The following is a 26,683-nucleotide window of genomic DNA, read 5'->3' as shown; positions in this document are numbered from 1 at the left end:
AAGTATTGGCTTTGTCGATAGCCAACAGTCAAACCACTGATTGACCAATATTGTGCCTGCAAACAATTAATGCAAGTTCACCACAATTCAACTGTGATGACCACAGTGATCATTTCAAAGGGGGGTAAAATGTTTACAAAAATAACGTGGGGGCCAGGGGAGGGGAAAGGTTAGATTCCTCTCTGATGGGTTATCAAACATGGACAAGAACGTGCTAGAAGATTAGGAGAGAGGTAAGTCATGAAATGAGGCAGTCAAACAATAGTGGTATGGAAACACTAGCATCAGGAGACTTACCATTTTTATTTTGCTCACTATTTCTAAGAACTGTGTGGCAGAGGATGGCAGCATAAAAAGGTACTGGTGGTTTTATTCTGGACACCCTTCAATGGGGTTGTCTCTATTCTTCAAATCTTGCCTGTGTTAACCTACCATAGAGATGTACAGCATGGAAACAGTCCCTTTGGTCCAACCCGTCCATGCCAACCAGATATCCCAACCCAATCTAGTCCCACCTGCCAGCACCCGGCCTATATCCCTCCAAACCCTTACTACTCATATACCCATCCAAATGCCTTTTAAATGTTGCAATTGTACCAGCCTCCACCACTTCCTCTGGCAGCTCATTCCATACACGCACCACCCTCTGTGTGAAAAGGTTGTCCATTAGATCTCGTTTATATCTCTCCCCTCTCACCCTAAAACCTATGTTCTCTAGTTCTGGACTCGCCAGCCCCAGGGAAAAGACTTTGTCTATTTATCCTATCCACGCCCCTCATAATTTTGTAAACCTCTATAAGGTCACCCCTCAGCCTCCGACATTCCAGGGAAAAAAATCCCCAGCCTGTTCAGCCTCTCCCTATGACCTCCCAACTCCTGTATTCAATACTTTGACCAACAAGGAGGGTCGGTAACCAGAGAGGAAAGATTTAAGACAATTTCCAAAGATCCAATGAGGATAAGTGGAGCTAGTTTGAAAGTGCAGAGAGTTTTTAAGATCTGGAACCCACCACCGGGCAAGACAGTAGTGGCAGATTCATTAATAACATTCAATAGTGATCTGGAATGACACTCGAAAATAAACTTTTGTGGAGCTACTGGAGGAAAAAGCAGGTAGTGGGCTTAATAGTGCTGAATTAAATTAAGAAAAAAATTTGCAGAACACTGGTTAGAATAGTGAAAGATTCATTGGGCGTAAGAGAGGGCCAACGTTGACATTGTTTTAAAAAAGAGAACAAATTGCTTTCAGGTATTTCAGAATCATCAGCTCCATTCCAATTTCAATACTGGAGGAATTTCTCTTCAAGGAACAGCATGGATTTAGACATGGAAAGTTATTTTTGATGAGCATTATCAACATCTTTGGATGAATAGGAGATTGAAAGGCTATCATTAAAATTTCCACAAATGTTTAATTGACTTGACAGCCAAGGTAGATGCTGTGACAGGATAAGTAATTGAATAAGAAATAAGAAACACAGGGTACCCATGAGAGCCATAATACCAGACAAGGGAGAGGTGCTGAGTTACATGTCAGTAATTGAACTTTTATTGGTGACTGAATACATTATCTAAATTGTAACAGATTATTTGGCTGTAAATTTGCAGCTAATATAGCAGAGTGCAGCTGGGTCAGAACATGGAGCTATGTTTTTCAGACATTTTTAAATCTAACATTTAATGCAGCAGACAAATAATTTCAATTGGAGCCAAACACAAAGAGTTAATTTCCTTCTTCATCTCAGCTTGCTCTGCTAAATCTCCACAGTCTCGCTGTCCTTTTCATATCAACTACCCTCTCGATGTTGTCACAATCTCATGCTCTTAAAACTTCTTCAGTGCCTCAAACCTCAACTCTCTTTCCCCGCCCTGTTCAGGGTACATTATTCAAACCTTTTGAAGTTAAACATGCTTTAAAACATTGCTGTCCATACAAAGAGCCCAGTAGAAATTCAGATACTTCAGGAAGTCAATGCATTTTGTCTCAGATTGGTCAGTCTAGAATTTGAGCTGATGGCTAAAGGTCACCACACGTCAAGCTGTATATCTGGGCAGTCAACCTGCCGATAATTACTGTCGCACTGTGTGGTGCAGACATCGTTCCCGGTCAGACTACACTCAGCAATTTCAGTTTGACACTTTGTGACTCCTGAAATCAAATAATGCAGCTCCCACACTGCAGACATATATCATTACAATCCAGTCACCAGCTAAATTTCTGGTGTCTCCTTTTACTATTGTTTCTTTACTGAAGTGATAATTCAGAACATATACATAACCAGCTTCCCCTCCTAAAAATGAGAATTACAAAATAAAACATACGGACAGTTAGCTTGAGTCTAAGGAGGAGGAGATCAGAGTGAATATTATGAATATTAAGACTTGGAGATGAGAAGAATTAAGGGCCTGGGGTGTGTACTGGGAGAAATTGGAATTATGGCAATTAAATGGATTAGCACTCACTGAAATACCTTATTTTTATCAATTATGGGACATTGGCTTCGCTGGCTAGGACAGCATTTATTGCTCATCCTTAATTGCCTTTGAGAAGATGAGTTTCTTTCTTGAACTGCTGCAGTCCAGTTATTGTAGGTATGCTGTTAGAGAAGTTACAGGATTTTGACTCAGCAACACTGTGAAAGAACAGTCATAGAATTCATCAGAATGGTGAATGGCTTGGAGAGGAAATTGCAGGTGGTGGGTTTCCCATGTATCTGCTGTTCTTGTCCTTCCAGATGGAAGTGGTTGTGGTTTGGAAGATGTGTCTGAGAAGACGCGTCTGAGAAGACTTCGCAATTTCTGTGTTTATGGTACACACTGTTGCTCCTGGGTATCAGTGCAGGAGGGAGTAAATGTTCATGGATGTGCATCCTGGATGGCATCAAGCTTACTAAGTGTTATTGGAGCTGCACTTATCCAGGTAAGGGGGATGAGCACTCCTGACTTGTGCCTTGTAGATGGTGGATACACTTGAGAAATTGCTGCAAGATGCCTAGCTGCTGACCTGCTCTTGAAGTCACAGTATTTATATGGCTGGACAATTCAGTTTCTGGTCAACAGGAACCCTCAGTTTGTTGATAGTGGGAGGAATTCAGCAATGCGAGTGCCATTGAATATCAAGGAAGGATGATTAGATTCTCTCTCATTGGAGATGATCACTGCCTGGCACTTGAGTGGCTTGAATGCTACTTGCCACACGTCAGCCGAAGCCTGGATACTGTCCCGATGTGGGTGCATTTTGATACCAATTGCTTCAGGATCCGAAAAGCCGTGAATGATGCTGAACATTGTGTAATTATCTGTGAACAACCCAGTGTCTGACCTTTTGCCGAACGTTATTGATGAAGTACGTGAAGATGGTTGGGCTTGGGACATTACCCTGAGGATCTCCTGCAGAGATAATCTTGAAACTGAAAAGACTGAACTCCAATAACCACAATCATCTTCCTTTGTGCCAGGTATGATTCCAATCCACTGAGAGTTTTAACTCTGAATTCCACTGACTCTAGTTTTGCGATGGATTCTTGATGCCACACTTAGTCAAATGTGGCCTTGATGTCAAGGGCAATCACTCTCCAATTAAAATTGTAATAGGTCAGGAGCTGAGTGACCCTGACAGAACCTGAAGTTAACTAGGTAAAAACAATGACTGCAGCTACTGGAAACCAGATTCTGGATTGACCAGATTAGGTACAGCTATAAGAGCTGTATCACCAACTTCAAGACTACAAAGATAGCTGAAAAGTGTACACTTTATTTTAGTTGGTATTTCATTCTCACATCCTTTCCTCCTCTTCTCTCATGATTAATTCTGGAACTGCCGTCTAATAGTGCTGTGGCATCAGGTCACACATGGGCAGGGAAACCTTCTGCTGATTACTACATACTTTGTATCAGTATTCTCCCATGTTAACATCCCACTTGGAGGGAGCACGGAGTGTGGCAGAGGCATGGAATGTATTGGGGTGGGGTGTTATTCCTGATGAAGGGCTTTTGCCTGAAACGTCGATGTTACTGCTCCTTGGATGTTGCCTGAACTGCTGTGTTTTTCTAGCACCTCTAATCTAGAGCCTAAAGTTAGCATCAGTGAATAGCTAATTGCAGAGTAAGTGCTGCTTGGTATCACTGTTAATGATACTTTCATCACTTTATTGACGATCAAAGGTAGACTGATAGGGCAGTACTTGGTTAGGTCAGATTTCTCCTGCACTTCATGTACAGGACTTAGCCTGAGCATTTTCCACGTTGCTGGCTAGATAACAGTATTGTAGTTGATGGAAACAGTTTGGCCGGGAGAGTAGCAAGTTCTGGAACTTAAGTCTTCAGTGGTATTGCTGGAATGGTGTCTTGGCCTAAAGTCTTTCCAGTATCCAGTGCCTTCAGGCAGTATCAAATTGAAGCAAATCAAACTGTCTGAGGATTAGCATCTGTTACACTGGGGTCCTTGGAAGGAGGCAGAGATGGATCACCTACTCAGCACTTCTGACTAAAGAGTGTCACAAATGGTTCAGCCATATCCTTTGCATTGATATGCTGGGCACTGATGATGAGATGTCGCCATGCTATAGAGCTTAGAACTGATCTGCTGATTGTGGAAATGCTTAGCACTGTCTTATCATTTGCTGCTCAGGCTGTTTTGCATGCCAGTGGCCCTGTGTATTAAGTTTACCAGGTTGACACCTGACTTTTAGAAATACCTAATGTTGCTCCGGGAATGTCATCCTGCAGGTCTTCAGTGAACCAGGGTTTGATCCCCTGACTTGATGGTAATAATAGTGAAGAATGTGCCAAGCTATGAGGTTATAGATTGTGTTTAGAACAATCTTGCTGCTGCTGATGGCCGGTTGCTAGGTCTGTTCGAAATCTGGCCCATGTAGCTCAGTAACACACAATATAGTGGATGTTATCCTCGAACAAGGAAATCACTTTTAGCAATACCGTCATGGACAGATACATCTGTGTCAGGCAGGTGGGTGAGCATAAGGTCAAGTATGATCTTTTCCTTTTGTTGGTTTCCTCACTGCCTGCTGCAGATCCAATCTGACAGTTGTGTCCTTTAGGATTTGATCAGTTTGTTCAGAGGTGGTATTGCTAAGCCACTTTCTGTGATGGACATTGAAGTACCCCACCCCAAATACATTCTGTGCCTCTGTCACACTCAGTGCTTCCTCCAAGTGGGATGTTAACATGGGAAAATACTGATAAAAGTATGTAGTAACCAGCAGGAGGTTTCCCTGCCCATGTGTGACCTGATGCCATAGCACTGTTAGACGGCAGTTCCGGAATTAATCATGAGAGAAGAGAAAAGGAAGTGAGATTGAAATACTAACTGAAATAAAGTGTACACTTTTCAGCTATCTTTGTAGTCTTGAAGTTGGTGATACATGGCTCTTATAGCCATACCTAAATTCAGAGTCTTTTCTGCCAACATAAATTTGTGCTCTAATATTGCAGAGCAAAGCCATTTCCTTCCCTTCTATTGCAAAAGAAAGCAAGCAAATATTTCAAACAAAAATGTGACACAGTTATCTTGAAAGGAAAGTAACTGAACATTTCAGTGGTCTGGAAAAAAGGTTGGCATACTTTGAATAAAGGTTCCCAAAACAAAATTACAAGAGTGGTGGGAAAAGAATCAGACTTTTTACTGAAGCACAAAATGGTACAATATAAAACTTTAGTGTCAAATGGCTTGTTATGTTGGCACAGAAAGTTTTCCAACATACTTCTCTCTAATTGCAATTGTTTAACCATATTGCCTGCAAATTCTTTTCAAACAAGCATTTTATTTCAGAGCTGTGCTACTGTGGAATTTCCAAAAATGTCAGCCATCAGTTTCTAATGCACCTCGCAAAATTATGCTTGTGACAGCATAAATTTGAGAAATAAATCTCAAAAATATGACATCTGGGAACATTTACATTTCCAGAAAAATATCGCCAGAATCCTCTCCCAACCACCTCCCCCCCCCACTTTAGGGGCACACTTATTTATTAGAGCTTTGACTGGCTGAAAGCCATACTTGATTTGCAATAAATCAAAACTTTGTGCAAAACTGGTAGCGAGTTTGTTGGTTATGATAAGATTTATTTTAGTAGCTAACACTTTCACTATGGAGGGCAAGAACTGATTTATTGTGTGGCAGGTTACGGTACTCCAAAAGCTACAGATCAAATCACCCCAAAATTGTAGTTTACTTTAGACCTTATAGCTCTTAGAATGAAAATATAGTAAGACCCAGACTTACTGGTAATAAATCTTCCGGCACCTAGGTGATAGTGCCTACAGGAAGCCAGGTATCTGGCTAAGGAGGATTACAATATTTAATTAATTCTGCTTTCGTTATACCATTTTACCAGAGTACCATTACTACAATGGAACATGTGGAGGATGGGTAAAATTGGATGATTTGTTGCAGATGTCACTGCTTGATTAAAGTTCAACCTCTAGATCTCAGGTTGACACTTACTCCAGTAATGGGAATGGATTCATTTTCAGAGACGCAGTTCTTTTACATTTGCACACTTCAAATTGTGTAACTTGACCTGTGCTCTGTTAACTCAAATTCATCCAAAGCAAATTCTTAGAGGAGCAACAAATAGGAATTTTCAAGACTTGAGACAGCATTGAAACATTCTATTGCACAAGATAATAATATGAAATATACATACAGGTTAGCCATAAAATATTACAGAAACGTGGGATAATTTGTTAGAAAAGTAATGCATAGCTCAGAGTATACTGTATATGATTTATCTGTCAGATTTAGGATCAACAAGATGAAGACTCAGTGCAACTGGCTAGGGCCTCTCCATTGGCACCTAATTCCAGATTGAAGTGGATATGGTGCATCAGTCTAAAGTGACCAAAGTGCAAAATCTCATTCTGACAGTGGGATTCAGGATCTGAGCGTAGATGTATGTACATTACATACAAGTACAGTCCCTGTTAGCAGCCACGTTGGCAATTTGCAGTGTCTCTGTACTATGCACAGTTAAACCACTTTATAAAATGACCTGTTGTCTCAAGCGCAACGTGGCAAAACAGAAAATAAATATCTATTATCAATGTATCCTTCAAAGGATGGTGATTATGAAAACATAAAAAAAGGAGCTGGTGTGGCCATCCAGCTTGCTCCACCATTCTGTGTGATCATGGCTGATCATTCAATTCAGTAACCTGTTCCCACTTGCTCCCATACTCTTTGATCCCTTTAGCTGCAAGAACTACATCTTCTCCTTCTTGAACACATTCAATATTTTGATGTCAATTGCTTTTTGTGGCAGAGAATTCCACAGGCTCACCATTCTCTAGATGAAGAAATTTCTCCTTATCAAAGTCCAAATGGCCTATCCCATATCCTTAAACTGTGACCCTTGGTTAATGGCTCATCAGGAAATCCTTCCTGCTGTTTATCCTGTCTACTCCTGTTCGAACTTCATTCCCTTTCTTCATTCTTTTAAACTCCAATTAGTACTAGTCCGAACAGATCCAGTTTCTTTTCATATGTTAATCCTGCCATCCCAAAGATCAGTCTGGTAAACCTATGTTGTGCTCCCTTCATAGCTGGAACATCTTTCCTCAGCTAAAGAGACCAAAACCACATATAATACTCCACATGTGATCTCACCAAGGCCCCTACACAATTACAGCAAGATATCCTAGCTTCTGTACTCGAATCCTCTTGCTGTGAATGCCAACATGACATTTGCTTTCTTTACTGCCTGCTGCACCTACAGGTTTAGTTTCCATAACTGGTGTACAAGGATATCCAGATCTTGTTGTACCTCCCCCTTTCCTAATCTTTCACCAATTAATAATCTACCCCCTGCCTGTTTTTGCTGCCAAAGTGGATAACCTCACATTTATCCACATTATATTACACCTGCCAAATCTCACATCCCTGCATCCTCCACATAGATCATCCTCTCGCCCAACTTTTGAATGTCTACAAACGAGATATTCAATTTACTTTACTTACCTAAATAATTGGCATATCTTGTAAACAGTGGGGTTCCAAGCACTAATCCCTGCTGTACGCCACTAATCACTGCATGCCACTTGGAATTCACTCAGATGACACAGATCCGAACCACTAACATGGAGGACAGCATTGTTATCTTCACTGAAGCTCGAACTAATGTTGGCTTTAATCAAGGGACTGGCATCAATGCCTAGATTTTGCCTTGGTCACACGCTGACCATTTAATGCATTAGCATTGGTCAATACTGGCCTGTTTATTATTTGAGTCTGGGCTCCAGCTCCACAGTTGCACCCGTAGAAGGGAGCAACATGCCAGGGTTAAGGCTGTCTTGTTCACCCCCCTTTCAAATGAACTCCTAAAGTGCATGTTTCAGTTAGTGACATTTGAAGGGATGGGGGGAGTACAGAGAGGCATTGAACCAAGTGCTGTGGATTCATACCCAAACATGCCTCTGACCTGCATGTAGCTGATGTTGTTGAACCAGATATAGAGATCTTCATGCACTACAGCAAAACTTAAACACTTAGGAAGCTGGTCCTTTTCTCCTATCAAAGTCTTAGAACTAAGCTTTCCACCAACTTAATGTGCTTAAGTGACTGAAAAGGCAGGGGAGACAAAAATAATGATTATCTTTACACTAGAAGTAGTTATCTTAAATTTGAAAACTAGCTTTTGGCACAAAACAGTAGAGAACATAGGGCCTCAGTTTAATGTTTCAATCAAAAACCTCTGCTACCATCTGATTCAGAGGTGACAGTGTCACCCACTGAGTCAAAGGGATGCAGAGTTACATGTGAGTAAGAAGAATTTAGGTTTAACAACTAAAACTGTAACTGAGGTAGTTGCAGCAATGGGAATACAAAGGAACCCAGCTGAGAGAGTGAAGGGTATGTACAGCAGTACAGGTGGGATTACCACCAACGTACATGTTGAGTAGAATGAGTAGTCACAAAGGATATCATTTAGCAATTTTAAGCAGTCTTAGTGTTACAGGCAGAGAATTGTAGAAATTGGATTGCAGCGTTCTAAAAAGGGAATTTTGAGCACGGCTGTAATAAGTGATAATAACGTGCTTGAGGACTTCAGAAAGGCTGATGAGGCTGGAGATTGGTGGTCGAGAGTTTGACGGCAGCTTTCTGACAAGAACGGGCTTGAAGGTAACTGGGGACCCTGAAAAAGAAAGTGTTAGAAAAGAAAGCTTTTGACTATGTCAACAGTAGTAGGGGAGAGGGGGAATAGGTTGTTATAACTGACAGCAGATGTTCATTATTTAGACACGGTACATCAAAAGGGGTGTAATTCTTTCAAAAATGTATCTTTCAAAACTGAAAGTATTGCAAAAAGAGTGTTTTTTTTTCCCCAGCTGAAACACACATAGGCTTTCTGAACAGCTCAAAGGGATTGCGAATAGACCTATGCTGACAAATAATGAATACTCTAATCAACATCTGGATGACAAAGTGCAACCTCTAATCTAACAAAACTTGTGTTTACTTAATGTCTTTATGTGCAGACAATATATATGTTTTAAGTTCTTAGGAAATTGTGGGTTTTAAACAAGGTACAGCCGTAAAGTTTTCACTGAGATTTCATTGTATTAAACTTGAACAGTCAGCTTTGTGCTCTGCTACTGAACACCTGGTTCCTTTTAAATATGTTGGGAGTTCAGTAGTAAGACAGCTCGTAACAACAGAAGTAACCATTTTCATAAATTCAGAATTTTGACAAGAGTCCACCTCTGGAGCTTGCAATAGCAACGCAGCCAAGCAGACTAACAGTGATTATATTGAAAAGACATTTGAATTATATAACTTGTTAAATATTGGAGCATATAAGGTCCACCTGATGAACACATGGAGCCAGCGCAATGTCACTCGCTCAGCAATAAAATAATGCTCTGGTTAACTATTTCTATAGAAGCCCTTATAAATTGTTAAGACATTTTTCTACTGGTCTTCAACTGATTTCCTGTTTCTTTTGAGGTTATACTCAAAATCCTCACAGCAACAAATGTAATCATTCATGGTGAACTTTAGCAAAAGGCTTTCGGAAATTGAGGTACATCAGATTTTGGAGCTCAACACCATTTTTTTGTCATTGCATTGAAGACATTTGCCAAAGTGTATCTTCTCTTCATAACACTGTGCTGTTTGCTGTAAATAGTTCCATCTTGTACAGATAATTGTGATGAATACTCTCAATAACTAATTCTAGTATTCCATCACTTGTTTTTTTCCGAACACTCCTTTGCACTTCTATCCTCAGGATATAGCTATGCTTATATGACCATTTGACATAATATAACCCCTACTGGCAAAACAGCCTTTGCCTGTGGCATCTTTAGTTTGATGCTTCCCATGCTGCTGTCTACATGTCTGTATGCGTCTACCCAGATTGCCCACTCCAAAGTCTACCAATGGTGGTGTACTTCCAATCCTCAGTTTGTGTGTCTCTGCCTAAGCATCTATCTTATGAGATTCAGTTCCTCCCTCTCTTCCCCTACTTGCTGAACATAAAGTAAATTCTACTGTGGCCTCAGTGGCCCTTCTCAGTGTTTTCATGATTGCTCGAGTTATGTCTATGTTGTTTCATTTTTACCAAATATACAGCTGCCAAGATAGCTTCTTACATTGGCGACAGAACAATGATGTCAGCTCCGAATCCAAACAAACTACATCTTCAAGAAGCTGCAGTTTGGCTAAGGGTGACATATTGGAACGTACTAAATACTTGGGTTAGCTGTTGGACTCATGGAGAGAGAGAGAGTGAGAGTGAGAGTGAGAATGAGAGTGAGATGTGGACAGTGCACGGGGTGGGGGGGGGGCAGTTAAATTGTAAGGCACTAAAGGAGAGCATGGGGCATTGAGGGAGAATAAGAGGCAAAGAAGGAAAGCGTAAAGTGCCAAAGGAGAGTATGAGGTGCCGAAACAGTGCATGGCACATTGAAAAGCCTGAGGCATTGTGAGAGAGTGGCACAGTGTGAAAATCAAATAGTAGGAGACAGCAGGCTTGCCAAATGTTACAGTTCATTTTTCTTCATTATTTTTCTGATAAAATTGTTTAATAAATAAATCTTTGGACAATGTTTTTCCAGCTACTAATAAATACTTTTGGTAAAAGACATTAATTTAAATGTTCTGGATCACATACAAATGGGTCTCCAGAGATAGAACAATATATTCTGTACATCTTCATTGTCTGGACTTACAATTTTTGCTCCATTCACTTCCAGATGTTTCCTCTGCTCTGCACAGTGTGAAAAGGGCTTAGCTACACTCAAAAGCTAAATTCACACAATTTCCAGGATTAGATTAAACATCAGTGTACATTAGGGAAAATAGGAATGAAAACATTAACCAGGATCACAGTTGTCAAAAGTTATTCCGTCACCAGTTGGAAAGCTAATTAGGAGTGTAACAGTAAATCATTGGTATTTACAATTCAGTAAACATTTCAACAAAGCACCACCGACTGCAGTGCTAAAGCTTGCGTTTGGAAAATATATAGCTTATTACTAAATGTGGAGTTTTACTGTCTGTACCTAAGCCATCAGTCTTGAATGAAAACTGTTGAAAAGTAGCTTGCTATGTGGTTTTGTAGTTTGGCAAATTTGCCAAACTACAAAATTATATTCACTTACGGCGTCCATAGTCTTGGGAAGGCATTAATCTCCTCTTGAGTGTATTCATTCAACCTTCTGGGTACCTGCCGTGGTTGTGGAAGTTCTTCCAACAGGTTCCTAAGGATTTCATTTGGAATCACCTTTTGAAATTAAAAGCAAGAGATAGAAAAATATCACTGCAGCTAGGATTTACCAAATGTTATAAACATATGTTTGATTTTTGACTTACTTTCAGATAAGAGTATACAACAGAACTCTGCAGAGATATTAAATAAACACCTAATTACTTAAGGGTTAAGAAATAATTTTCCATTTATTTCTAATTGAGAAGATCAAAACCATGGAACCACCTTCCATGGAATAAGAATTGTGAACTTCTAACAACCAGCACAAGTAGTCATTTATCAGGGATCATTTCTGTGGAGTTTTGTTTATCTACTTGTACTAGTAGGATTGAATGATTGAGAACTGATGATAATAAATATTAATAACTTATAATTTTCCTGGGCCAATTTGCATAATTAATTTACAGATTCAAGTGCAACTTATATGGTAACTAATTTATACAGAAGTGGAACTCAAAGGCAACAAAATAATTCAAGAGGATCATGGGAATAAGGGATAAGAATATAGAAAACTTCTAGAAAGACTCAAAATGCATTTCAACTCAATAATAGCCCAGGCACAGGTGAAGAGTTAGTGAAGTATCCACATACAAAAATGAATGGAAACAAAACGTGGACATGTAGCAATAAGTCTCCTGACAATGACTGAGATTGGCGAAATTGGCTCTACTTGAAACAAAGGTGACATGACATGAGGTAATACTAATACAGTTAATTCTCCACCAATCCATGTCTATGAAAGTGAATGCTTTATAGGAAGTGACGATGACTTGAGATCAAATGGTAGGTCTTTGCAGCTGGCTTTCTGCTGTCTTGGGACTTGTGGAGAGCAGCCTGTGAATATTATGCATACTGCCTGTCAGTACAGTTGGTAACTGCTGAAGATGACACTTAGGCTTCATATTTTTCTGTCAGCTCTAGTGTCTCTTACTTTCTACAGTGGCATGCAAGTTATGCAACTTGGGAATTGGTTAGCTGCTCCTTTTTGTGTCACTGAAAGCCAGTAACCACTTGCGCATCCTGTATTAACCAGCATTATGAAATAAAACACAGTCAGTAGGTAATAATCAGTAGAAATATTTTAAACCTTTAATCAGTCCATGACAAACACTGTAGTAAACAACCTTGTGCTATTACAAGACAGGAAGAAATCTGTCAGTGTAATGGCAGATTTTTGTTTTAAGGGATTCAGAGCTTTTTAAAAAAAAAATCAATTATGAGCTTATTCTGAATTAGTTTGGACATGTGACAGTAGCAAAATGCCATCCTCAATATCAACGACAAATTCTTGTGCAAGAGGCAAGAATGTTAAATGGTGGGAAAATTCAATGACTGAAGACAAAAAATATTAAAAGAAAAGTGCCCTTCCTTTAAAAAGTTAAATGAAGGCAGTAGGATTATTCAAGGCCTTTGGGAAGGGAAAGTCAGCTACGTCCATAAAGAGATTAATTGAACATATGGAGTCTTGGCAACAGCCTTATGCTTCTTGGCATCTCATTTAAAATGGGATCTTCTGCATATATATCCAGATGGCCAACTTTCTAGAACACTTCTAAAGTTTTACATAAAAATATTTATGGAGGTGAATCTAAATATTAAGTCTCTCCAATACATAAAGATTTCTCAAGAACTCAAGATGCTTTGACTACCTTACAAAACAAATCTTTTGAAGGTGGGGTTTCACGAATGGAAGATGTCGACAATTTGATATTTCAGATGATTGAGAGGACAGCACAGCACAAAAATCACAAAATGGTTCAAGTGGATAAACACAAAAATACACTCACCGGGCCGGTAATCAGAAAGAGGAAGTAGATTTTCAGAGGAGCTATTTCCTATCACTAACTAGACAGTGAGCATTGACAGACTACCTGGTCACTGGAAGGATCACAGCTGAACCAAACACTGCCTTTTTCTTTCCTCAGCATAAAAACATAGAAAATAGGAGAAGTAGGCAGTGCTTCAAGTATGTTCTATCATTCAATATGATCAAGGCTGATCTTCCAGTTCAGTACTCAGTTCCTGCTTTCTCTCCATATCCTTTGAGTTGTTTTCTCCCAAGTCCTATTTCTGCTTCTTCCTGAAAACATTCAATGATTTGGTCTCAACCACTTTCTGTAGCAGAGAATTCCACAGGCTCACTACTTATTCTCATTATTTCTCATCTTTCTCCTTGATGGCATACCCAGTATTCTCAGACTCTGATCTTCCATACATCAGAAACATCCTTCCCACATTCACATGGTCTAGCCCTTTTAGAATTTGGTTTATCATAAATATCCTTTATTCTTCTAACATACTTGAAAGACCTTAAGATGAATGAAATATAGTTTAGTTGGAAGAAAAAATATATTAACACATCTTTTAGGAAGGGAATTTTTTAAAACAATTAAATATGGAAAAAAATTAACATGATGCATTTTTAGTGAAAAACTCTTTATATGTTGCTAACAAAGTTAGAAGTGTTAGCTAACAATGAGCAGGCTTTATATAATTATTTATTATGCTTTGATTCAAAGGTCATCATCCCTGAACTGACTGCATTTACAAACTGTTTTCCAAGTGTTGTCATGACTGTTCAGCAATCAACCGACAAGATTTATAGCCACATAAGGGAATTGTTTTGCATATGTTGCGTACACTTGGACCATGGTTACAGTCAATTTGCCTATCATTTTATTCTGTCAGGATCTCTTAAAATCTTCAGTAGAAAACAGAGAAAAAGACCCAGATTCAAATAATGGTCAACAGCTAACACTCTGTAGCAATTTCATGGGATAAACAAAGGCCTTACATCTACCATACATTATACGAGTGAAATTTAACATTGATGAGGAAAGGAGTCTCACCCAGTGGTGGAAGCCTGATGGAATTAAATGGCCACACAAGCACTCAAGTGACACTGTTTAGGTACCCTCCAACAATTAGCAATTAAGCAATCTCCTCTCCTCCTGGTGTCAGTAATGGAGTGCCAGGGGGTAGATATCCTGGGGCACCACATACAACCTGTCAATCACAGACATAACCCCTTCCACTTAATCAAAGGAGAGGTGTCCCCAGGTACTCTGCAAAAGTGGTCAATGGAATTCTCCACCCCTGAGAGCAATGAATATATTCAATATAGATTTTTAATCTACATAACTGCCAAGCACAATTTGCCATTGGGGATGAGGAATTTGAGAAGTGAGTCATAACCAGATCAGTCATGAGATAACTGCATAGCAGAGCAGACCCAAAGATCCAAATGGTCTAGATGAAACCTATATCTTATTTGAGAAATGTTGCACTGTTAAGTCCCTATCCGCTACCACCAATATGTAACATAATTCGCCCAGAGCATCCAAAGGAGCTACTTTGTGTCTTAGAGCATTATGTTGTTCCTTGATATTTAGTCCCTGAACCTTAAACACTGATCCCAACCAAATACTACTAAAGATGTTTTTAAAAATATGGTAGTTTGTCAACACAACTGCTTTTACTCCATACAGGGTAAATAAATTGCTTTAATCTCTTGTTTTACTTCGTTCCCGAAATCTATGTTCACTTTCCCCAAGCCAACCCTCTCCATCTGCAAAATCAGATGACTGAGTGAAGAGACTTTGTTTAAAAAGGACACTGGAAGATTTAACATGGTAGGGCAAGGGAGAGAAAATGGGGGAGATACTAAATGAGTATTTTGCATCAGTATTTACTGTGGAAAAGGATATGGAAGATATAGACTGTGGGGAAATAGATGGTGACATCTTGCAAAATGTCCATATTACAGAGGAGGAAGTGCTGGATGTCTTGAAATGCATAAAGGTGGATAAATCCCCAGAACCTGATCACGTGTACCGTAGAACTCTTGTGGGAAGCTAGAGAAGTGATTGCTTGGCCTCTCGCTGAGATATTTGTATCATCGATAGTCACAGGTGAAGGTGCCGAAAGACTGGAGGTTGGCAAACGTGGTGCCACTGTTTAAAAAAGGTGGTAAGGACATGCTAGGGAACTATAGACCGGTGAGCCTGACGTTGGTGGGGGGCAAGTTGTTGGAGGGAATGCTGAGGGACAGGATGTACATGTATTTGGAAAGGCAAGGACTGATTATGGATAGTCAACATGGTTTTGTGTGTGGGAAATCACGTCTCACAAACTTGACTGAGTTTTTTGAGGAAGTAACAATGAGGATTGATGAGGGCAGAGTGGTAAATGTGATCTATATGGACTTCAGTAAGGCGTTCGACAAGGTTCCCCATGGGACACTGATTAACAAGGTTAGATCTCAAGGAATACAGGGAGAACTAGCCATTTGGATACAGAACTGGCTCAAAGGTAGAAGACAGAGGGTGGTGGTGGAGGGTTGTTTTTCAGACTGGAGGCCTGTGACCAGTGCAGTGCCACAAGGATCGGTGCTGGGTCCTCTACTTTTTCTCATTTACATAAATGATTTGGATGTGAGCATAAGAGGTACAGTTAGTAAGTTTGCAGATGACACCAAAATTGAAGGTGTAGTGGACAGTGAAGAGGGTTACCTCAGATTACAACAGGATCTTGACCAGATGGGCCAATGGGCTGAGAAGTGGCAGATGGAGTTTAATTCAGATAAATGTGAGGTGCTGCACTTTGGGAAAGCATATTTTAGTAGGATTTATACACTTAATGGTAAGGTTCTACAGAGTGTTGCTGAACACAGAGATCTTGGAGTGCAAGTTCATAGCTCCTTGAAAGTGGAGTCGCAGGTAAATAGGATAGTGAAGAAGGCGTTTGGTATGCTTTCCTTTATTAGTCAGAATATTGAATATAGGAGTTGGGAGGTCATGTTGCGGCTGTACAGGACATTGGTTAGGCCACTGTTGGAATACTGCTTGCAATTCTGGTCTCCTTCCTATCGGAAAGATGTTGTGAAACTTGAAAGAGTTCAGAAAAGATTTACAAGGATGTTGCCAGGGTTGGAGGATTTGAGCTATAGGGAGAGGCTGAACAGGTTAAGGCTGTTTTCCCTGGAGCGTCGGAGGCTGAGGGGTGAGGTTTACAAAATTATGAGGGGCATGGATAGGCAAACTTTTTTTCCCTGGGGTCAGGGAGTCCAGAAGTAGAGGGCATATGTTTAGGGTGAGAGGGGAAAGATATAAAAGAGACCTACAGGGCAACTTTTTCATGCAGAGGGTGGTGCGTGTATGGAATGAGCTGCAAGAGGAATTGGTGGAGGCTGGTACAACTGCAACATTTAAAAGCATTTGGATGGGTATATGAATTGGAAGGGTTTGGAGGGATATGGGTCGGGTGCTGGCAGGTGGGACTAGATCGGGTTGGGATATCTGGTCGGCATGGACAGGTTGGACAGGGTCATTTTCCATGCTGTACGTCTCTATGACTCTACTTCCACTGAATGTGCATGGGTTTAAGGGCTGTAAGGTTAATGGAGGACATCTTTTACAGTCATAGAGATGTACAACATGGAAACAGACCCTTCGGTCCTACTTGTTCATGCCGACCAGAACATGGTCCTAAGTTTAGGTCAGATCCTAAACTTATCTAGTCCCATTTGCCAGCACCTGGCCCATATCCTTCTAAACCCTTCTTATTCATGTACTCAACCAGATGCCTTTTTCATGTTGTAATTGTACCAGCTTCCTCTACTACCTTTGGCAGCTCATTCCATATAGCATCACCCCCTTAAGGTCCCTTTTAAATTTTTCCCCTCTCCACTAAACCTGTGCCCTCTAGTTCTGGACTCCCCCATCCCAGGGAAAAGACCTTGTCTATTCACCCGATCCATGCCCCTCATGATTTTATAAACCTCGATAAGATCACCCCTTAGCTTCAGGGAAAACAGCCGCAGCCTATTCAGCCTCTCCCTACAGCTCAAATCCTCCAACCTTGACAACATCCTTGTAAATGTGTTCTGAACCCTTTCAAGTTTCACAACATCCTTCTGATAGAGGTGACCAATTGCCTAACCAATGTCCTGTACAACCGGAACAGGACCTCCCAACTCCTATACTCAATGCTCTGACCAATAAAAGTGAGTGTACCAAATGCGTTCTTCACTATCCAACTATCTGCGACTCCATTTTCAAGGAAGTATGAACTCGGACTCCAAGGTCTCTTCGCTCAGCAACACTCCCCAGGACCTTATACACTTAATGGTAAGTCCTGCCCTGATTTGTCTTTCCAAAATGCAACACCTCACATTTATCTAAATTAAACTCCATTTGCCACTCCTCGGCCCACTGGCCGATCTGATCAAGATCCCATTGTACTTTGAGGTAAGCTTCTTCACCGTCCACTACGCCTCCAATTTTGGTGTCATCTGCAAACTTACTAACTATACCTCCTATGCTCACATTCAAATCATTTATATAAATGACAAAAAGGAGTGGACCCAGCACCGATCCTTGTGTCTCACCATTGCTCACAGGCTTCCAAACTGAAAGGCAACCCTTCAACACCACCTTCTACCATCGAGCCAGTTCTATATCAAATGGCTAGTTCTCCCTGTATTCCATGAGATCTAACCTTGCTAACCAGTCTATCATGAGGAACCTTATCGATCGCCTTACTGAAGTCCATATACATTATGTTCACCACTCTACCCTCATCAAGCTCTTTGTTACTTCTTCAAAAAACTCAATCAAGCTAGTGATACATCATTTCCGACGCACAAAGCCATGTTGATATCCCTAATCAGTCCTTGCCTTTCCAAATACACGCAAGTTCTGCCCTTCAGGATTTCCTCCAACAACTTGCCCGCCACTGATGTCAGGCTCACTGGTCTATAGTTCCCTGGCTTGTCCTTACCACCCTTCTTAAACAGTGGCACCACATTAGCCAACCTCCAGTTTTTCGGCACCTCATTTGTGACTATCGATGATACAAATATTTCTTTACTTTAGTGCATTAATTACCTACTGTAATAATGTTTAGCCAATGTTTATTTCAGTTTGTTTGTCACAGTAAACATTTTAAAACATGAAGTCATGACGTCTAATTTATTATGCTGATCGCTTCTATTTCCTACATAGCTATTGGTCCCAATGAGGTCCCAATGTATCCACAAGTTTGCATTGCCTCAACTAAAGAGTTCCTTCTAAAAAAAAACTGTGCTCGCAAATTCAGAGCACCAGGTCATAAAAACCTGTCCTCTTACAATACATCAGCCTAATTAATAATATAACCAATCCATAAAATTTGAACAGACAGCTGAGTCTATCCCACCAGTCAATATTTGTGGAAATTTAAATCCTTAAACTGCTGACTGGAATAAAAAAAATACATTATTTTTAAACGTAGGACCTTTCAATTCTGAAGTTCCTTCTGAGTGAATGACAGTTATGCATGTTTTCAATTACATAATATATTCATAAGGATCATTTTGTAAAATAAGCACCATACACTGGAATGTAATAGAGGAAATGAAGACCAATTGTTTCTGAATATCTTTTTGACTTTCTTATTTCTTGCTTCAAACGAATGCAAGTGCTAGACTCCATGTGTCTTTCAGTGACTGGTTCAACAAACTAATAAACCTTGACATTGCTGGAGTTCGCTGCCAGCACAAGTGGCTTTTATTTGCTTCAAACCAACGTACAATGGTACAGAGTATAACGTCAGCTTCGTGCTGTGTTGCCTGCCCCCACGATACCAAGACAGAATGCTTATATCCTCCATTTGTTTGTGGTGAAACTATTGTAACCAAGCTGCTTTGACTCTGATAAGAAATTAATTAGTCTAAGCCTGTAGTACAAGCCTGGAGAATGGCATTAGCACCAGCACTGCAGTGTGTATATTGTAACAAAAAACTGCAGCTCTTCAAATGAGTGACATATTATTAAAGCACTTCTCGCAAGCAACTAAGCGTATTTATAATTGGGGCATTGATATCCCTGTAATCCTACGGAAAAGGTGTACAATCCAGCAGTTACAATTACTGTTGGCAGTGCCCTGCTTTTAGGGGTGTGTTGCTCTCTTAGTTTATATCATCTGGAACTTAAAAGGAGGTTTGCAAAATAAATGGACTAAACTGGAGCTACAAATCAACAAAAGCAGCTGGGTTTTTTTATATAAATGAAAAGGTTTGTAAAATTTGAGATCGATCATTTGGCTCAAACCTGCTAGCTCAGCAAAATTGACAGTTCACCTCTATTGGGAGCATATAATTACTTCCAATGTTTCATAGTACAATAAGAAACATCATCAACTAAATGTGATTGCGTATTAGAGAAAGTAAAATTGATGCCTATAAGACATACCTCATCTGGGAAGAGGTGCAACCTTTGCATCATAGTTCTTCGAAGTAGGTTCTTTGGCAGCATTCCATAGATAGCCAGTTTTACGATCTGTAATGAAAATACACCACTGAAATCCCAACCAGTTTACTAATTTCAACTCTTCATGGGATAGTTAATCAAAACTTAAAAGTTGCTTACATCTCAAGATCAAAAAAAGTCTTGAAAACAAATTTGCTCAGGAATTTACACAGTCTGCCCATGCTTTGATACTAAATTTATAATTCAGCAAAAGTTGCACACTTTCTCTCTGTAATTTTAAAGGGTTTATACCATTTATATTTTTGTTAAATTAAAAGAAACAATCTTACTTGGGATGTTTATCATTGGAGATAAAGACTTCTGGATTTCAAAGCTCAAGTATACAATGGAGGATTACTTATCCAAAACAATTACACTCCAATTGTAATTTCAATTAAAAAAAATTTAGACTAAATTGATTTCCCAAAAATAATTGGATGTGGCACTATATTAGTTTGCACTGATCTTGTTTTTCCTTTAAAATTCATAATGATTAAAAGTGATATGGAGTTCATAAAGAATTTAATGACTGAATGTAAAAAAAACACCCTGTTTGAGTGAGTGAAGTGCTAATATATTACCAAAAATACTTTCAGCTGAAATAATAGAACTAGCAAGAGTTTGGTTTGCGTTACAATCGGAGAATCAGAACAGAAGGGAAGACTAGACGGAAATACTTCCAGAGACTGAAGAACACAAATCAAGAAATCGAGAATGAGTAACTACTCAAAGATTAACACATATTTCCTCAATAATTGTTCAAATTATTTGACTTATTGAGACAGAATACCATCAGAGAATGAATGGAGAACAAATGGTTGCAGGTGATGCTGGAGCCATTCAGCAGACCAGCCAGCATCTGTGTAGAGAACGAATGGCTGAGATGTGGACTTTCTGCCAGATGTGAAAGGTTAACCCATCAGACCCTTCATAAATGCAGACTGGCTAAGTGCTTCTGGTACTGAAACATCTCACTTTTATGAATAAATCTAAAGGCAGCAAGAGATTTTTTTTTAAAATTACAGATAGAATTTAAACATCAAATAATTGAAAATCTTAAATTACAAGAATCTCCGTCTTTTTTCAATATTTTAATCTTGCAAGATTTTTACATCTGTTAGGTCAACTATGTGAAAAGGAAAGAGTTTATATCTTCCTGCTGACTAACTACAATGTCGCGCTATTCATAGCCAATTTGTTATAAGACAAGAGGGACAAAATCAGTGCCAGTGACCCAGACTTCTACTAACAAATCACTCAATATCTCATGAAAACAGTCAGCTTGGAATAAATCTCACCACAAAGGGAAAATATACATGACAAAAAGTTATAAGACACAGAACAAATATCCTCAGATTTTGGCTGAAGAATTTTAGTGGAAACTCACGGATGGATACTTAATTTCTTGTCTACAGTATTCCTACATCAGTATACAATTAAGGTAATGTTTTAACTTTGATGTTCTTACTTTTTGCGAGGAATTAAATCTTAGTTTTACTACACTGAAAGATGGTGTAAATGGCTAAGAGGCCCCACAGAGTCAAGGGCTTACATCCTATACATTACTTTTAAAGATTAAATGTGACTTTTGTAAGTAAAGACAAATTAAAAACAAAGGAATAGTTAAAGGTACTTTTCTAATTTGTGCTAGATTGTGATTAACATGAACGAGGAAATAGCTGATGGAACCTTCCTACAAGCTACCATGCCCTCGAAAGTGTGACATTTATCGTGAGACATGGAGTTAACCTTAGATTTACATGCCACCATCCTGACAATCAAACAGAATTGATCAAATAACCTTTCATCATAAGAAATGCACTTATTTCCATAAGCAAATTTTAAAAGTGCATTGTCTTAAAAATTCTTACCTCACAAACCAAAAATCTGCTATGTCTTTGTCTTTATATCAGGGGAATATACGATGGACACTTTGAACTAGGATTAATATATGATTCTCCTATTGGTGGATTGATCTGTAATTGTTTTGAAAACACTTCTTCTGTGACAAATGCAATTCTGATTATGAGGGCTTTACTCACAAACTAAAGAAAATAACTATGACACATTAACTAATCTATTACAATCTTGAATTTTTGCACTCAAACCCTAATGTGCATAATGTATGCTAACTAAAGTATCTTATCACATTCTTATCAAAATTTCATTTTGTCTCTTGTCTTAGGACCACTTTGACTATAATTTACTTAAAAAGACAACACAAGATGAGTCTGTTGCCCTTCGCATCAGCAGGAAGGAGTTTTTCTTAACAGTCTCACTGAAATTATTAAGGAACTTAATTATATTGGGGATCATGGAGAAAGAAACAACATGTCCTAATATCTCATGAAAATGGTCAGCTTGGAATAAATCTCATCACAAAGGGAAAATGCATGTGACAAAAAGTTACAAGACACATAACAAATATCCACAGAATGTGGCTGAAGAATTTTAGTGAGAACTCATGGATGGATACTTAATTTCTTGTCTACAGTATTCCTACATCAGGCTACACTTTAGGGAACGTTTTAACTTTAATGTTCTTACTTTTTGTGAGGAATTAAATCTTAGTTTTACTATCACTGAAAGATGGTAAGTGGCTATTAAGAGGCCCCACAGAGTCAAGGGCTTACATCCTATAAATTACTGACATAAATGTCACATTTACTCTTTAAAAATAATGACAAAATAAAAACAAAGGAATAATTAAAGTTTCTTTTCTAATATTTGATGATATTGCACATTTGTGCAAGAATATGGCAATCTACAAAAATGCTAAACAACACAACTGTTCAGCATCTATCCCACAACGAAAAGATAAAGATAAAGTTGCATCATTGGCAACTTTTGTCTTCCGGATATAACTTGCCAAGTCCACAACTTTCCAGTCCTTTCCACAACTTCCAGAAAATGTAAACAAGAGAAACTAGCCTTGCAAAAAATTCAAAAGCAATTCTAAAACCTTGGAGAAATTCAAATGTGTTTAACAAATTAAAGAATTCCCATTGAAAGTAAAACATTTTGGGACAAAATAGTTAAAATAGATGATTTGGTTTTGAGCTAAGTAACCAAAATATTGCAGACTCAATAATTTTGGGGGTTAATGTTGAACTAATGCATCTTCACTTTAAAACTTTGCAGATGTCTAATTTGACAAGGCTGCTTTGGACAACATCGAGTACAATACAGGCTGACACTTAGAGTGCTGTACTGGGCAAGGCTGAATTGTCGCTGGTGTTGTTTTTTAGATGGGATGTTACATTTAAACAAGACTCTCAAATTCCCTCTCAGTTGAAAATTACATATCCTGTGAAATAACGCGAAATAAGAACAGAGCCGGTCTACCTGCTGCCTGAGTTAACATTAGGCCATCACCTAACATCACTATAACCAGTGTCTTGTTAACATGATTAACCTTGCTCTTCATAGAGAAGATTTTCTCCCATACACACTTTAATTGCACACTTTAATTGCATTTTCTCTTTCTCCACCATTAACAACTCATTTGGCTTTGAAGTGGGCCTGTGTCTCTATCAAAAGCATATTTAAAATAGAACTTTCCAACACCTTTTGGTTCTGAGGACGTCAATGTCAGACTCAAAGCATTAACTCTATTTTAGGGGCTTTCTACCTGACCTGTTGAGTCTCTCCAGACTTCTGTGTGTTTGTTTCACCAAAGTAAAACAGATTGCTTGGTTACAATCAAATTGGTGTTTGAAGAGCACTGGTGTGTGCAAACTGGCTGCCACATTTTCGACATCATATCAATGTTTATACATCAAAAGACATTCATTGGCTATAGAGTGCTTAGGGAGGACTTTGGGTTTTTTAAAAAATGCTATATGAAATAAGCTCTTCACCTCTTTTATTCTCTCCTGGAATATCAGCATCAGTGGTAAGGCCAACATTTGTTACCAGTTTCTACTTGTCCTTCAGAAGGTGGTGTTGAGTAATCGTTTTGAATAACAGCAATTGATCTGGTATTGATAGGCCTGCAGTGCTGTTAGGAAAGTAATTCTAGGATTGTTGGCCAGAGTGAAGAAATGGTGATATAGTTTCAAGGCTGGATGATGCACGGCTGAGAAAGAAGCTTTCAGGAGCTTGCAACTGCTGACTGTGATTTCTAGGTGACAGAGGATGTGGGTTTGGAAGCTGCCATTGAAGAAGGCTTAGCAAGCGGCTGGAGTGCATCCTGGGAATGGGATGCACAGCTGCCACTGTGTCAGTAGTTGAATGATTCAATGCTTAACAGGCTGGAGGGATGTCAAATCAAATTGGTTCATTGCTCGAGATGGTAGTGAGCTTCTTTTCAGACCTGCAGTCATCCGGACAAGTGTTTTCCATCATACTCCTGACTTATACTCTGGGGGGACTGACTCTGGAGAGATAATGAATTACTCACTGCAGAATTCCCTGTCTCTGACCTGTCCTCTTAGTCATAATTTTTATTATATGATATAGCTGAAGTTCTAGTCAATGGTAATCCCAAGGATATCGATGGGAGAAATTGAGTGACAGGAAGTTGCTGAATATCTGGAACAGATATTTAGAGTTTCTCTATGTGGAGATAGTCATTGTCTGGTATTAGTGCAACACAGGAGATATTTACTACTCATCAGAGCAAGTTTGAATGTTGTTCTGGTCTTGTTGCATATGGAGAGGGATTATTTCAGTGATTCTTGGTTCAGTGTTTTTTTAAATATATCCAAGACAATGAGAGTCATGCAGCATTGGCTGCCAAATGGTTTTCTGTTGTGACTAAATCACCAGTTTATAAGTTTTACAATGGTCTTATGTCAAAGTGGAGAAAAGAGTGCTCACAAAATACGTGACCCGGAAAGAACATTTTCACATTCCAGTGATGGATATATGGAAATAGCGCACCCAACTGCCCAGTTCCAGATTGCAAGTGCAAGTAAATAGCTTTTAACATATAACTGAAGAGATCTAGGTTGTTATGCTTGGACAGTTTGCAAATAACAAGGTGTAAGTTCATGCATATTAAGTATATAAGTGACATGGCTGTCTCACTGCTATGTTTATACTCAAGAGCTTTGGCAAACCAAAAGCAGTATGACAAATTACTTTTCTATCCATTCTATGCTTAGTGCTTTGTCCGTTCAATAGTTCAACATATGCTCCAGTCTCCTACACAAAAACAGAAATTGCTAGAAAAACTCACCAGGTCTGGAAGTATCTGTGGACAGAGAAACAAAAGTTAATGTTTAGAGTCCAGTGACCTTTCTTAGGAAGACTTCCCTTTTCTCAGATGCTGCTAGGTTCTGAAGAAGCGTTATATTTGCTGTTTTCTCTCCACAGATGCTCCCACGCCAAGTGAGTTTTTCAAGCAATTTCGGTTTTTGAGTAGGAGCACACGTTGAACTATTGAAAGAACAAAGCACTAAGCATAGGATGGATAGAAAAGCAATTTGTCATTCTGCTTTTGATTTGCAACAGCTCTTCAGTATAAACATAGCAGTGAGATAGCCATGTATCTACTTCCCGTTCCTGGTTGCCCTTAAGAAGGTGGTGATGAGCTGATGTCTTGAACTGCTGCAGTGCACATGGTGTAAGTTGAACCATAATCTCCTTAGGGAGGGAATTTCAGGATTCTGACCCAGCGACAGTGATGTAACAGTGATATATTTCCAAGTCAGGATGGTGAGTGGCTTGCTAGGGAAATTGTAGTTAGTGGTGGTCCCATGTAATTGCTGCACTTGTCCTTCCAGATCAAAGTGTCGTGGATTTGAAAGGTGCCATACAAGGATCTTTGGTGAATTTCTGCTTTCCATCTTATAGTTAGGACACACTGCTGCTACTGAGTGTCCATGGTGAAGGGAGTGGCTACTTTTGGATGTGGTGCTAATCAAGGGGGCTGCTTTGTCCTGCACCGTATCGAGCTTTTTGAATCTTGTTGGAGCTGCAAGTAGTATTCCATCACAGTCTTGACTTATGCCTTGTAGATGGTGGACAGGCTTTGGGGAGTCAAGAGGTGGGTTACTCGCCACAGTATTCCAAACCTCTGACCTGCTCTTGTAGCCATTGTGTTTATGTGGCAAGTCCAGTTCAGTTTCTGGCCAATGGAACCCTCAAGTATGTTGATAGTGGGGGATTCATCTTGGGAATACCATTGAATGTCAAGCGACAGTGGTTAGATCGTCTATTATTGGAGATGGTCATTGCCTTGTTTCTGTGTAGCTCGAATATTACTTGCCACTTGTCAGCCTAAGCCTGGACACTTCAGATCCTGCTGCATTTGAACCTGGACTGTTTCAGTATCTGAGGAGTCACGAATGGTGCTGAAGATTGTGCAATTAGCGAACATCTCCACTTCCACCCTTACGATGAATGGAAGGTTATTGATGAAACAGCTGGAAATGGTTGGGCCTGGGGCACTACTCTGAGGAACTCCTGCAGAGATGTCCTGGAGCTGAGATGATTGACCTCCAACAATCACAATCATCATCCTATAGGTCAAGTATAACTCCAACCAGCAGAGTTGGCCGCCTTATACCACTGATTCCAGTTTTGCTAGGGGTCTCTGAGGCCACATGTGGCCGAATGCAGTCTTGATGTCAGGGGCCGTCACTCTCACCTCACCTCTGGAATTCAGCTCTTTTGTACATGTTTGAACCAAGCCCAAAATGAGATCTTGACAGAATCCAA

At 39.5% G+C, this 26,683-nt stretch overlaps 1 protein-coding gene across 3 annotated transcripts in view; it reads right to left on the bottom strand.

The window, feature by feature from the left end:
• Positions 1-26,683, bottom strand: part of mrpl13 (mitochondrial ribosomal protein L13) — an 88,558-nt gene that overhangs the window by 24,744 nt on the left and 37,131 nt on the right. For 2 of the 3 annotated variants that reach the window (XM_072570938.1, XM_072570941.1), the window contains exons 5-6: positions 19,961-20,047; positions 11,623-11,744 (exon numbers count right to left, since the gene is read on the bottom strand). In XM_072570938.1, the coding sequence (XP_072427039.1) occupies positions 11,623-11,744; positions 19,961-20,047 (209 nt within the window). Of the gene's footprint in view, positions 1-11,618; positions 11,745-19,960; positions 20,048-26,683 lie in introns of those variants that run through there. The other variant, XM_072570939.1, reaches the window with a different exon arrangement.

This window comes from Chiloscyllium punctatum, chromosome 5 (genome assembly GCF_047496795.1).
Source record: "Chiloscyllium punctatum isolate Juve2018m chromosome 5, sChiPun1.3, whole genome shotgun sequence".
NCBI classification, from domain to species: Eukaryota; Metazoa; Chordata; class Chondrichthyes; order Orectolobiformes; family Hemiscylliidae; genus Chiloscyllium; species Chiloscyllium punctatum.
This window is presented reverse-complemented; position numbering and strand designations above follow the sequence as displayed.